This window comes from Dicentrarchus labrax, unplaced genomic scaffold, assembly GCF_905237075.1.
Source record: "Dicentrarchus labrax unplaced genomic scaffold, dlabrax2021, whole genome shotgun sequence".
NCBI lineage: Eukaryota > Metazoa > Chordata > Actinopteri > Moronidae > Dicentrarchus > Dicentrarchus labrax.
In genome coordinates, this window is record NW_026136715.1 from 799440 (window position 1) to 809439 (window position 10000).

Sequence of the window (10000 nt, forward strand, 5' to 3'; positions counted from 1 at the left end):
CAACCATCACACAACCATCACACAGCGTTCACACACCCATCACACGACCATCACACAACCATCACACGACCATCACACGACCATCACACACCCAACACACAACCATCACACAGCGTTCACACAACCATCACACGACCATCACACAACCATCACACAACCATCACACGACCATCACACAACCATCACACAACCATCACACAACCATCACACAGCGTTCACACAACCATCACACGACCATCACACGACCATCACACAACCATCACACGACCATCACACGACCATCACACGACCATCACACAACCATCACACACCCATCACACAGCGTTCATACAACCATCACACAGCGTTCACACAACCATCACACAACCATCACACGACCATCACACACCCATCACACAGCGTTCACACAAATATCACACAGCGTTCACACAACCATCACACAGCGTTCACACAACCATCACACAGCGTTCACACATCCATCACACAACCATCACACACCCATCACACCCATCACACAACCATCACACATCCATCACACAACCATCACACAGCGTTCACACAACCATCACACAGCGTTCACACATCCATCACACAACCATCACACACCCATCACACAACCATCACACACCCATCACACCCATCACACAACCATCACACAACCATCACACAACCATCACACGACCATCACACAACCATCACACAACCATCACACAACCATCACACAGCGTTCACACAACCATCACACGACCATCACACGACCATCACACACCCAACCCACAACCATCACACAGCGTTCACACAACCATCACACACTCATCACACGACCATCACACAACGATCACACACTCATCACACACTCATCACACGACCATCACACGACCATCACACACCCATCACACAGCGTTCACACAACCATCACACAGCGTTCATACAACCATCACACAGCGTTCACACAACCATCACACAACCATCACACAACCATCACTCAACCATCACACAACCATCACACGACCATCACACAACCATCACACAACCATCACACAACCATCACACAGCGTTCACACAACCATCACACGACCATCACACGACCATCACACACCCAACCCACAACCATCACACAGCGTTCACACAACCATCACACACTCATCACACGACCATCACACAACGATCACACACTCATCACACACTCATCACACGACCATCACACGACCATCACACAACCATCACACGACCATCACACACCCATCAAACAGCGTTCACACACCCATCACACAGCGTTCACACAACCATCACACCACCATCACACAGCGTTCACACAGCGTTCACACAACGATCACACACTCATCACACGACCATCACACGACCATCACACAACCATCACACAACCATCACACAACCATCACACGACCATCACACACCCATCACACAGCGTTCACACAACCATCACACAGCGTTCACACAACCATCACACAGCGTTCACACATCCATCACACAACCATCACTCACCCATCACACAACCATCACACACCCATCACACAGCGTTCAAACAACCATCACACAGCGTTCACACAACCATCACACAGCGTTCACACAACCATCACACAGCGTTCACACATCCATCACACAACCATCACACACCCATCACACCCATCACACAACCATCACACATCCATCACACAACCATCACACAGCGTTCACACAACCATCACACAGCGTTCACACATCCATCACACAACCATCACACACCCATCACACAACCATCACACACCCATCACACCCATCACACAACCATCACACATCCATCACACAACCATCACACACCCATCACACAACCATCACACACCCATCACACCCATCACACAACCATCACACACCCATCACACAGCGATCACACAGCCTTCATACGTTTACGGGTTTTTCCCGTTTATTTTAATTATTTTCTTCTGAATTTTTTTAATGAATGGAAATATTAATAAAATTACATAAATATCCTGTGAATTTACATGTGTAATGTAAAATAACATGAAAGATCTGTAACTGTAAATAATCATAAAATTACAGTTTTTAACATTTGGAAATCTATAAACTATATTTACTTTTTATTTAATAGATTAAACTGTTAAATTCAAGTATAATACTGTTAATACATATAAGTATCTAAAATCTGTTAAATTAACAGTATATAACAGATATCTTGTGAAAGTTTTCACAACACAAACGTTGAATAAATGTTGTTTATCAGTGTATAAGCATTGGTAAACTGTCCAAATACAGTTTTTATCAGTGTAACAAGCAATAATTACTGTAATCTCACAGATAATGAGTTTTATTACAGTTACTACAACTTTTAACATTCAAATTAACAATCCAATAATAACAGCACTCTGCTGTAAATGTAAGCCTGATTATTTGTATTATAGCAGGGTTCACCTATATTTATAGATCATTGCATTGGTTTTACAGTGTAATTATTTATATTTCATGTAAAATTAAAACTAAAACCTGTATTTTAATTCTAGAAAATTGCTGTATTTTCTAGAGTCAATTATATTTTGTGATTTTACTGTGAAGCTGCTAGAATATGACCATTTTTAGGACAGTAGATGTTGTGACAAACCCGCTGAGGACTCCCAGAACCAGGTTGAGAACGAAGAACGAGCCGAAGATCACCAGACTGACGAAATAAACCCAGGGCAGCTCGAACCCGATGGCGTCATTCATCTGCAGACACAGACGGAAACATCGCTGTCAGGACCAAGAGCTTCTTTCACTTCCAATCGCCTGATGAAGGAAGCTCTTACCCAGTAGAGTACGTCGGTCCATCCCTCCATCGTGATGCACTGGAACACGGTCAACATGGCAAAGAAGAAGTTGTCAAAGTTGGTGATTCCTCCGTTTGGACCGTCCCATCTCCCCCGACACTCTGAGCCGTTAATCACACACTGCCGACCGTGACCCGCAAATGCACACGGCACCGGGTCGTCTTCCACGTAATTATCTGGAACATAAAAATATTTTATTGGAAGCTCTCAGCACGTTCCTTCATTTGACGCTCTGCATGTTACTGATATTTGAAACCTGTTTTGATATTTGATCTTTTCTTGACCTCATACTGAACAGTTCGGTTTGATTTGATCCAGTACAGAGCGATAAGATACCATACTGTATGACACAATTAGATTGAATACGATACGGTATGACGCCGATGTATTACATTCCGATATTAGTTTATCACTAAAGAAGTGGTTCTATAAGATGGACTCTCAGATTGTTTGTCAGTTAACATGTTCCTCACAGGTCAGACTGAAGAGCTCCTCCACTGGCGCTAGACGGCGTTACGGTGTTGGATTCATTCATGGATATTGTAGGGAAACGTTCAGGATCTGAAATATTCAATGACCTCAGTGTCACAGTTGAAGGACGCTGTATCTTCCTAATTGGAAGCAAGAAAGTCACTCAACGATTGTTGAGCACTACTTTGTAATGAGTTACTCTGGAGCCGATCCGATACAACTCCATACGATACTTTAAGACACGAGACGATAGTCTTTATTGTCCCCATAGGATAATTAATCTTGGGCCCAAATGCTTTGCACTACAGCTCCCTCTATAGGTAGACAATCAGACTCCAGAGTGCCTGTGAGGAACTAATATGATATTTCTTTGAAGGCTTACTTTAATATTGGTGCATTAAAAGAAGAAGACTTCTGTCACAGCTTCACCTTCTTCCCAGGCAAACAGTTCTGTAAACAGCTGCTGCTGAATGTTTGACGTCTTCACACGTTACAATTATCGGCCATCCAACTATTTAAGTTTTTACTTCAAACATTTTCTCAGCAGTAAGTGATTCTGTTACCCTTTTCACAAGCAGACCTCTGAAACACTGAATTTGTTGTATAACTTGTTGTTCTTTAGGTCATGCAGATACTCGCCCTGGACTGCGTGAGGGTACCTGTTCCTATGTGGTAGCAGGTCTTGTGCATGCGTCCTATGAAGAGCTCCAGACCGATGATGGCGTAGATGATGATGACGAAGAGAACCAGCAGAGCGATGTGGAGCAGAGGAACCATTGCCTTCATGATGGAGTTCAACACAATCTGCAGACCTGACAGACACACAAAGCTTTACACATTTCCAACAACACAGGACACTCACACACACCCTGCTTCCAGTCCAGTAAACTCACTGGGAACTCCCGAAACCAGTCTGAGGGGCCGCAGGACTCTGAAGGCCCTCAGAGCTTTGACGTCTAGACCTCCAGGTTTCCCCGGCACATGATGATTGGTCGCCTGCTCACCAGATTTATGAGTCATCGTCTCCAAGACGACGCTGAATAACCTGCAGAAAGAACAACAAGAGACAAGAGACAGATGTTTAAGATCCAGCTCACAGAAATGAAGCTCCAGTCTGAAGGGAAACAAGAAGCTTTGGCCCCCAGAGCTGCAATTTTAGCCACAGACATTTCAGGAGAAACCTGTACAATCACCACAGCGCCGCATATTTAATGTTGGCACAATTAAAGAATGGAAACTTTAAATTATGACTGTTATTCCTTTTGTTCTTAATTCTCACTGCTGCGCCTTAAAACGAATTGTGAATGGAGTCTGGCATTAAGCTGCAAACAGAACATCCGCTGAGGCTACTGCCACTTCCACCGAACATTTTAAAAATGATTGTGTTAAAAATAATCCCACAAACAACACACGGCCCAATGAAGCTAGAAACAGTCCTGTGCCAGACTGCAGAGGTTTTGATTATTTCTGATGTTGATGTTTATTGATTAATTCTTCTAGTTTCCTTTAATATGTGGATAATATAATGTTAGTGAAACATTATTCAAATCAATCAGAAGAGTCATTTTCCCTCTCAGCGTCCCACATCCAGCAGCCTCTCGGTGCATCGTCTCCAACTCTAAAGTGGATCAGAGTGTCCTCGGCCCGCATTGCCATGACGACAGGTTTCATCATCGCGGCCCCCGAGGTCATCCTGAGTCACGTCGGCGCCCTGTGGCGAGGAAGCTAAAGGACGACATGGAGGACAGGACCTGCAGGACTTGCTGTGACCTCAGCAGGTGACTCTATCGGATTAATTGTCCATTTTATATTTAACCACATTTATAATTTCTTTTGTAAGAACCACATCAGTATTAAACTGAGTAGTATGCTGAAATACATTTTTTTGAGATCTTGTACTACTTATGCTAATTTTAATGCTAATGCTAATACTTTATTTGATCACTTAATTTGATATAAAATATAGTCAACAAATATATGCTGATGATGTATTATTATAAAAATCTGAATGAATTCAAATATTGTACATAGTGGATATATTTTGCTGTATTTTATTACATTGTATTGTATTTTATTCTCTCTCATCTACGTACTGTTTCGTTATGAGGGATAAATAAAGAAACATCTGATCTGAAAACTTTTCACAAGCAACCCAACAGTGAATACATTCATTGAATGAGCTCCAACATGAACACAGTGTTAGTTATTAATTCTACTAGTTCTATTAGTTGTATTAGTTGTATTAGTAGTATTAGTTGTATTAGTTGTAGTAGTTATATTAGTTCTACTAGTTATATTAGTTTTATTAGTTGTATTAGTTGTATTAGTTATTTTAGTAGTATTAGTTATATTAGTAGTTTAAGTTATATTAGTAGTATTAGTTATATCAGTAGTTTTAGTTATATTAGTTATATTAGTAGTATTAGTTGGATTAGTTATATTAGTAGTATTAGTTGTATTATCTATATTAGTAGTATTAGTAGTATTCGTTGTATTAGTTTAATTGGTAGTATTAGTAATATTAGTTGTATTAGTTTAATTAGTAGTATTAATTCCATTATATAGTGGTTGTAGGAGGGTGGGGGTGTATATTTAGTTGGCTGTCACAAACACTAGACACAAAAACAGTAAAATGAGATAAATTGTGGCATCGCTGGAGGGTTTGTTCCTCCACTGAGACAGAAGAGTTTACTGCAGTCACTTCTCATTTACTGCTGATCTTACAACAGTGCTAACCTAACTGCACACAGAGAGCAGCAAAGGAACACAGTCCAAAGAACCAGAGTGCAAACAAACAACCACAGTCTAAAGAACCAGAGTCTGAAGACAGAACCAGAGTCTAAAGTCAGAACCAGGGTCTAAAGAACCAGAGTCTGAAGACAGAACCAGAGTCTGAAGACAGAATCAGAGTCTGAAGTCAGAACCAGGGTCTTAAGAACCAGAGTCTGAAGAACCGGGGTCCGAAGACAGAACCAGAGTCTTAAGACAGAGCCAGGGTCTGAAGTCAGAACCAGAGTCTAAAGAACCGGGGTCTTAAGACAGAACCAGAGTGTAAAGACACAACCAGAGTCTAAAGACAGAACCAGAGTCTGAAGAACCAGAGTCTGAAGAACCGGGGTCTGAAGAACCTGGTTCCGAAGAACCCAGGTCTGAAGACAGAACCAGAGTCTGAAGTCAGAACCAGGGTCTTAAGAACCAGAGTCTGAAGAACCAGAGTCTGAAGATAGAACCAGAGTCTGAAGTCAGAACCAGGGTCTAAAAAACCAGAGTCTGAAGAACCAGAGTCTAAAGAACTGGGGTCTGAAGACAGAACCAGAGTGTAAAGGCAGAACCAGAGTCTGAAGAACCAGAGTCTGAAGAACTGAGGTCTGAAGAACCGGGGTCTGAAGAACCCAGGTCTGAAGACAGAACCAGAGTCTAAAGACAGAACCAGGGTCTGAAGTCAGAACCAGGGTCTACTGAGAATCAATGTCTCCAAACTAGGGCTGTCAAACGATTAAATTTTTTAATCTAATTAATCACAAGGTTTCTTGAATTAATTTCGATTAATCACAATCCTAAATATGACTGAAAAATTCACATTTTCTGTGTACTGTTCTCAGAATAGAAAGATAAATGACAGGAAGCAGATATTACATTTGTTTTTTAATAAAAAAGTCCTTCCTGCAGTGTGAACAAACCACAACATGTTTGTTTACTGTTCCATCTTTGTTTTTTTTATACTCGAACTGTCCATCCAGAGGGCCAACGGGTTCTTTGGACTCCTCCATCTCGCTTGTGTCAGCCATGCTGTTTACGTGACGAGGGATGAACTTGGCGGGGGTTGAATTGTGGGTAAAACAGGGCGGGAATGCATTAATGCGCTAGAAAAATGATCGCTGTTAATTCCAGAAATTAATCATCTCGCATTAACGCGTTAATTTTGACAGCCCTACTCCAAACAAAGTCATTATCTAAAAAAGACCTGTATCAGTATATAACAGAGAACCGACACATCCGCCGGTTCTCGCGTTTTCTCACCCGACGATGACGATGACGAAGTCCAGCAGGTTCCAGCCGTTGCGGATGTAGGAACTCGGGTGCATCACCAGACCATAGGCCAGGATCTTCAGGAAGGTCTCCACAGTGAAGATGATGAGGAAGATGTACTCCACTTGTTCCTGAAGCACAGAGAACGTGTTCCACTCAAAGAACATAAACACTGAGTGCTGGTTGAGGTCTTAAAGGGTCAGTTCACCCAAAAACCTCCATCCTACATAAACACTGTCTCACTTACCTCCAGCTCATCATTCAGAAACCTTACTGTCCACAGTGTGTAAGACAGATATATCAGCCCATATGTCAGCCCATAATAAACAATACATTTATTTTATTATTTTCTTCATGATGTAAAAACTAAATAAATATCAGCTGACATATTATAATCAGATTTTATGATATATTTATGTAACAGTCGGTGTCTCTATCGGTCCAGTCTGATAGGTTTATGGGTTCAAGTGTGTAGATTTATGCCATTCTCTGTAAGTTTTCCCGTTTATTTTATAGATTTTTTCTGTATTTTTTAAATACATGTAATTGTTAATACAGTTACATAAATATCCTGTATATTTACATGTCTAATGTAAAATAACATGAAAAATATGTAACTGTAAACAATCATAAAATTACTGCTTATTTAAAGAAAATTTCCTTTTTTTCACATAAAAAGATTGAATAATGAAATAATCTAAAATGATGTCAAATTTGTGACATTAACAGTAAACCAGTATTTGTTGTGTAATTTTACATGGATTTGTTTGTTAATTGACAGATATCTTGTATAATTGTAGAAGTCTGGACAACAAAAACGTTGAATAAATGTTTTTTATAAGTGAAAACAGCAAAAATTACTGTAATTTCACAGATAATGACTTTTATTACTGTGACGATGCTCGGAGCAGGTCTCTCCCAAGAGCCTGGTGGGCGGAGTCGGGTCTGGTGACAACACTATATAAGCTGGAGGCAATCGGCTCCAGCAATCTGTCTTTAGCTTCATTTCTCTTTTAGTTATGTAAAATAAACATATTTTTAGTTCTGTGTTCCCTTCTTTGCTCAGCCTTAAGCTGTGTTGTGAAAATTATAGTTCTATAACTTTCAGATTAAAATAAGAAAATCAAATAATAACAGAACTCTTCATCAGTTATTTTTTGTTATGTTTTAGGCGCCCAGCTGCTGGAATTTTACCGTTAACCTTTTTTTATGGCGCAGTTTAAGGTGTTGCATAACATCTTTGATCAACATGGTGAAAGTGGGAGTTGAGCCCTTTTTTAGTTCAAAAGAATTAATCTGCGAGCTAAAACGTTTGTGAACCACCGCGGAAGCAACACTGAATCCGGTTCCACCTCATATCCGAGGATATGAGCAGACAAAAGCCCAACAGTCCAACGATTGACGATTGTCAAACTGTCCCTGACTCATCCTTAAAAGCCTAAGATCCTGGGACAGCTAGTTCTGACTGCCTCATGTACCCACACAGATCTGACCTCTGCCCTGTGTCTAATGCACTCCATTCAGAAAACAAGCATTTTAAGAGTTGTTTGCTCGTCGTCTCCCGGACAGACCCGAGTCTGAATTCAGACTTTTTATAAATCGCCATCATGATGTCGTTATTTCAGCATCATTTTGATCTGTTTTGAAATTAAATCACAGAAACATCTGTTCATTCTGGGCTATTAGAGGGAGAATACCTTTGCGTTACTCCTGCAAGTAAAACAAGGTGAAAACTTTGGTCATATTTTTTTTGTGTTTTGTGGGAATAAACTACAAGTCTGAAAAACTCCACAGAACACACTGGAGAAAGTGACGACTGACGATGATTTGAACCCGGTAGAGAAGAATGAGAAAATGTGTTTTTAGTAATTTGGGTGAACTGAACCTTTAATGCTTTATGAACACTGGAGGACATTTATAGGGTTTACACAATAAATCAGAAAGCTTGTGTGTGTGTGTGACCTGGTAAACGTGGATGTGGAGAATTTGTGAGCATTTCAGAGGATTACCAATCTGTCATCATCCCTGGTCCACAAACACACAAACATGTTGGTCTTTCTGCACCAGTGAGGACTCTCACTGACATAATACTCAAATATTTATACAACGCTCACTTCAATCTCAACTGAACGTCTAACAGCAACCGCAACCTTAAAATCAGCTCTGAACTCCACACAGCTCTGTGAAGATGGTTCAATGTCCCTCTAACAGTGTTAAAATCCAAACTGGTGCTCGTAAAAATAGCAAACACACTTACAGAGCTGTACTCGCCCTCAGATGTCCGTCTCTCGTCCGCTCTATAAATCCTTCTGTTAGCTGCTCAGAAACACTGGGAATCAAACCAGCAACCTTAATTTTGTCGAGATGGAGCAGAGGAACAGCAGTTGCCTGATTAGTCGGTTATTTTTTTGCCCATATCGAGTTCTGAACTGAGTTAGCATTTTAGATAATGGAGAAATAAGGTCTGTGGTTAAGCTTGAGAGAATTTTTTGTTCTACGAAATAAAATCTGTTTATGTGTCTTAAACAAAGCTAACAAGTGGCAAAGTCATATGGACATCTATTTTTGGGCTAAATCTGGTCGGCTTGTCACACCTTATTTAACCCAAAACAGGCATTCACAACTGGACTGTGCTTTGTCCAAATATAGCCCTATTTTGGACGTCTTTTTCAGAACAC

The 10000-nt window shown here is 40.7% G+C and overlaps 1 protein-coding gene across 2 annotated transcripts in view; it reads right to left on the reverse strand.

Moving 5' to 3' along the window:
* cacna1fb (calcium channel, voltage-dependent, L type, alpha 1F subunit) overlaps window positions 1-10000 on the reverse strand; it is a 57261-nt gene that overhangs the window by 37074 nt on the left and 10187 nt on the right. For both annotated transcript variants that reach the window (XM_051426671.1, XM_051426670.1), the window contains exons 5-9: window positions 7314-7453; window positions 4187-4338; window positions 3953-4105; window positions 2802-2998; window positions 2618-2721 (exon numbers count right to left, since the gene is read on the reverse strand). In XM_051426671.1, the coding sequence (XP_051282631.1) occupies window positions 2618-2721; window positions 2802-2998; window positions 3953-4105; window positions 4187-4338; window positions 7314-7453 (746 nt within the window). The remainder of the gene's footprint in view (window positions 1-2617; window positions 2722-2801; window positions 2999-3952; window positions 4106-4186; window positions 4339-7313; window positions 7454-10000) is intronic.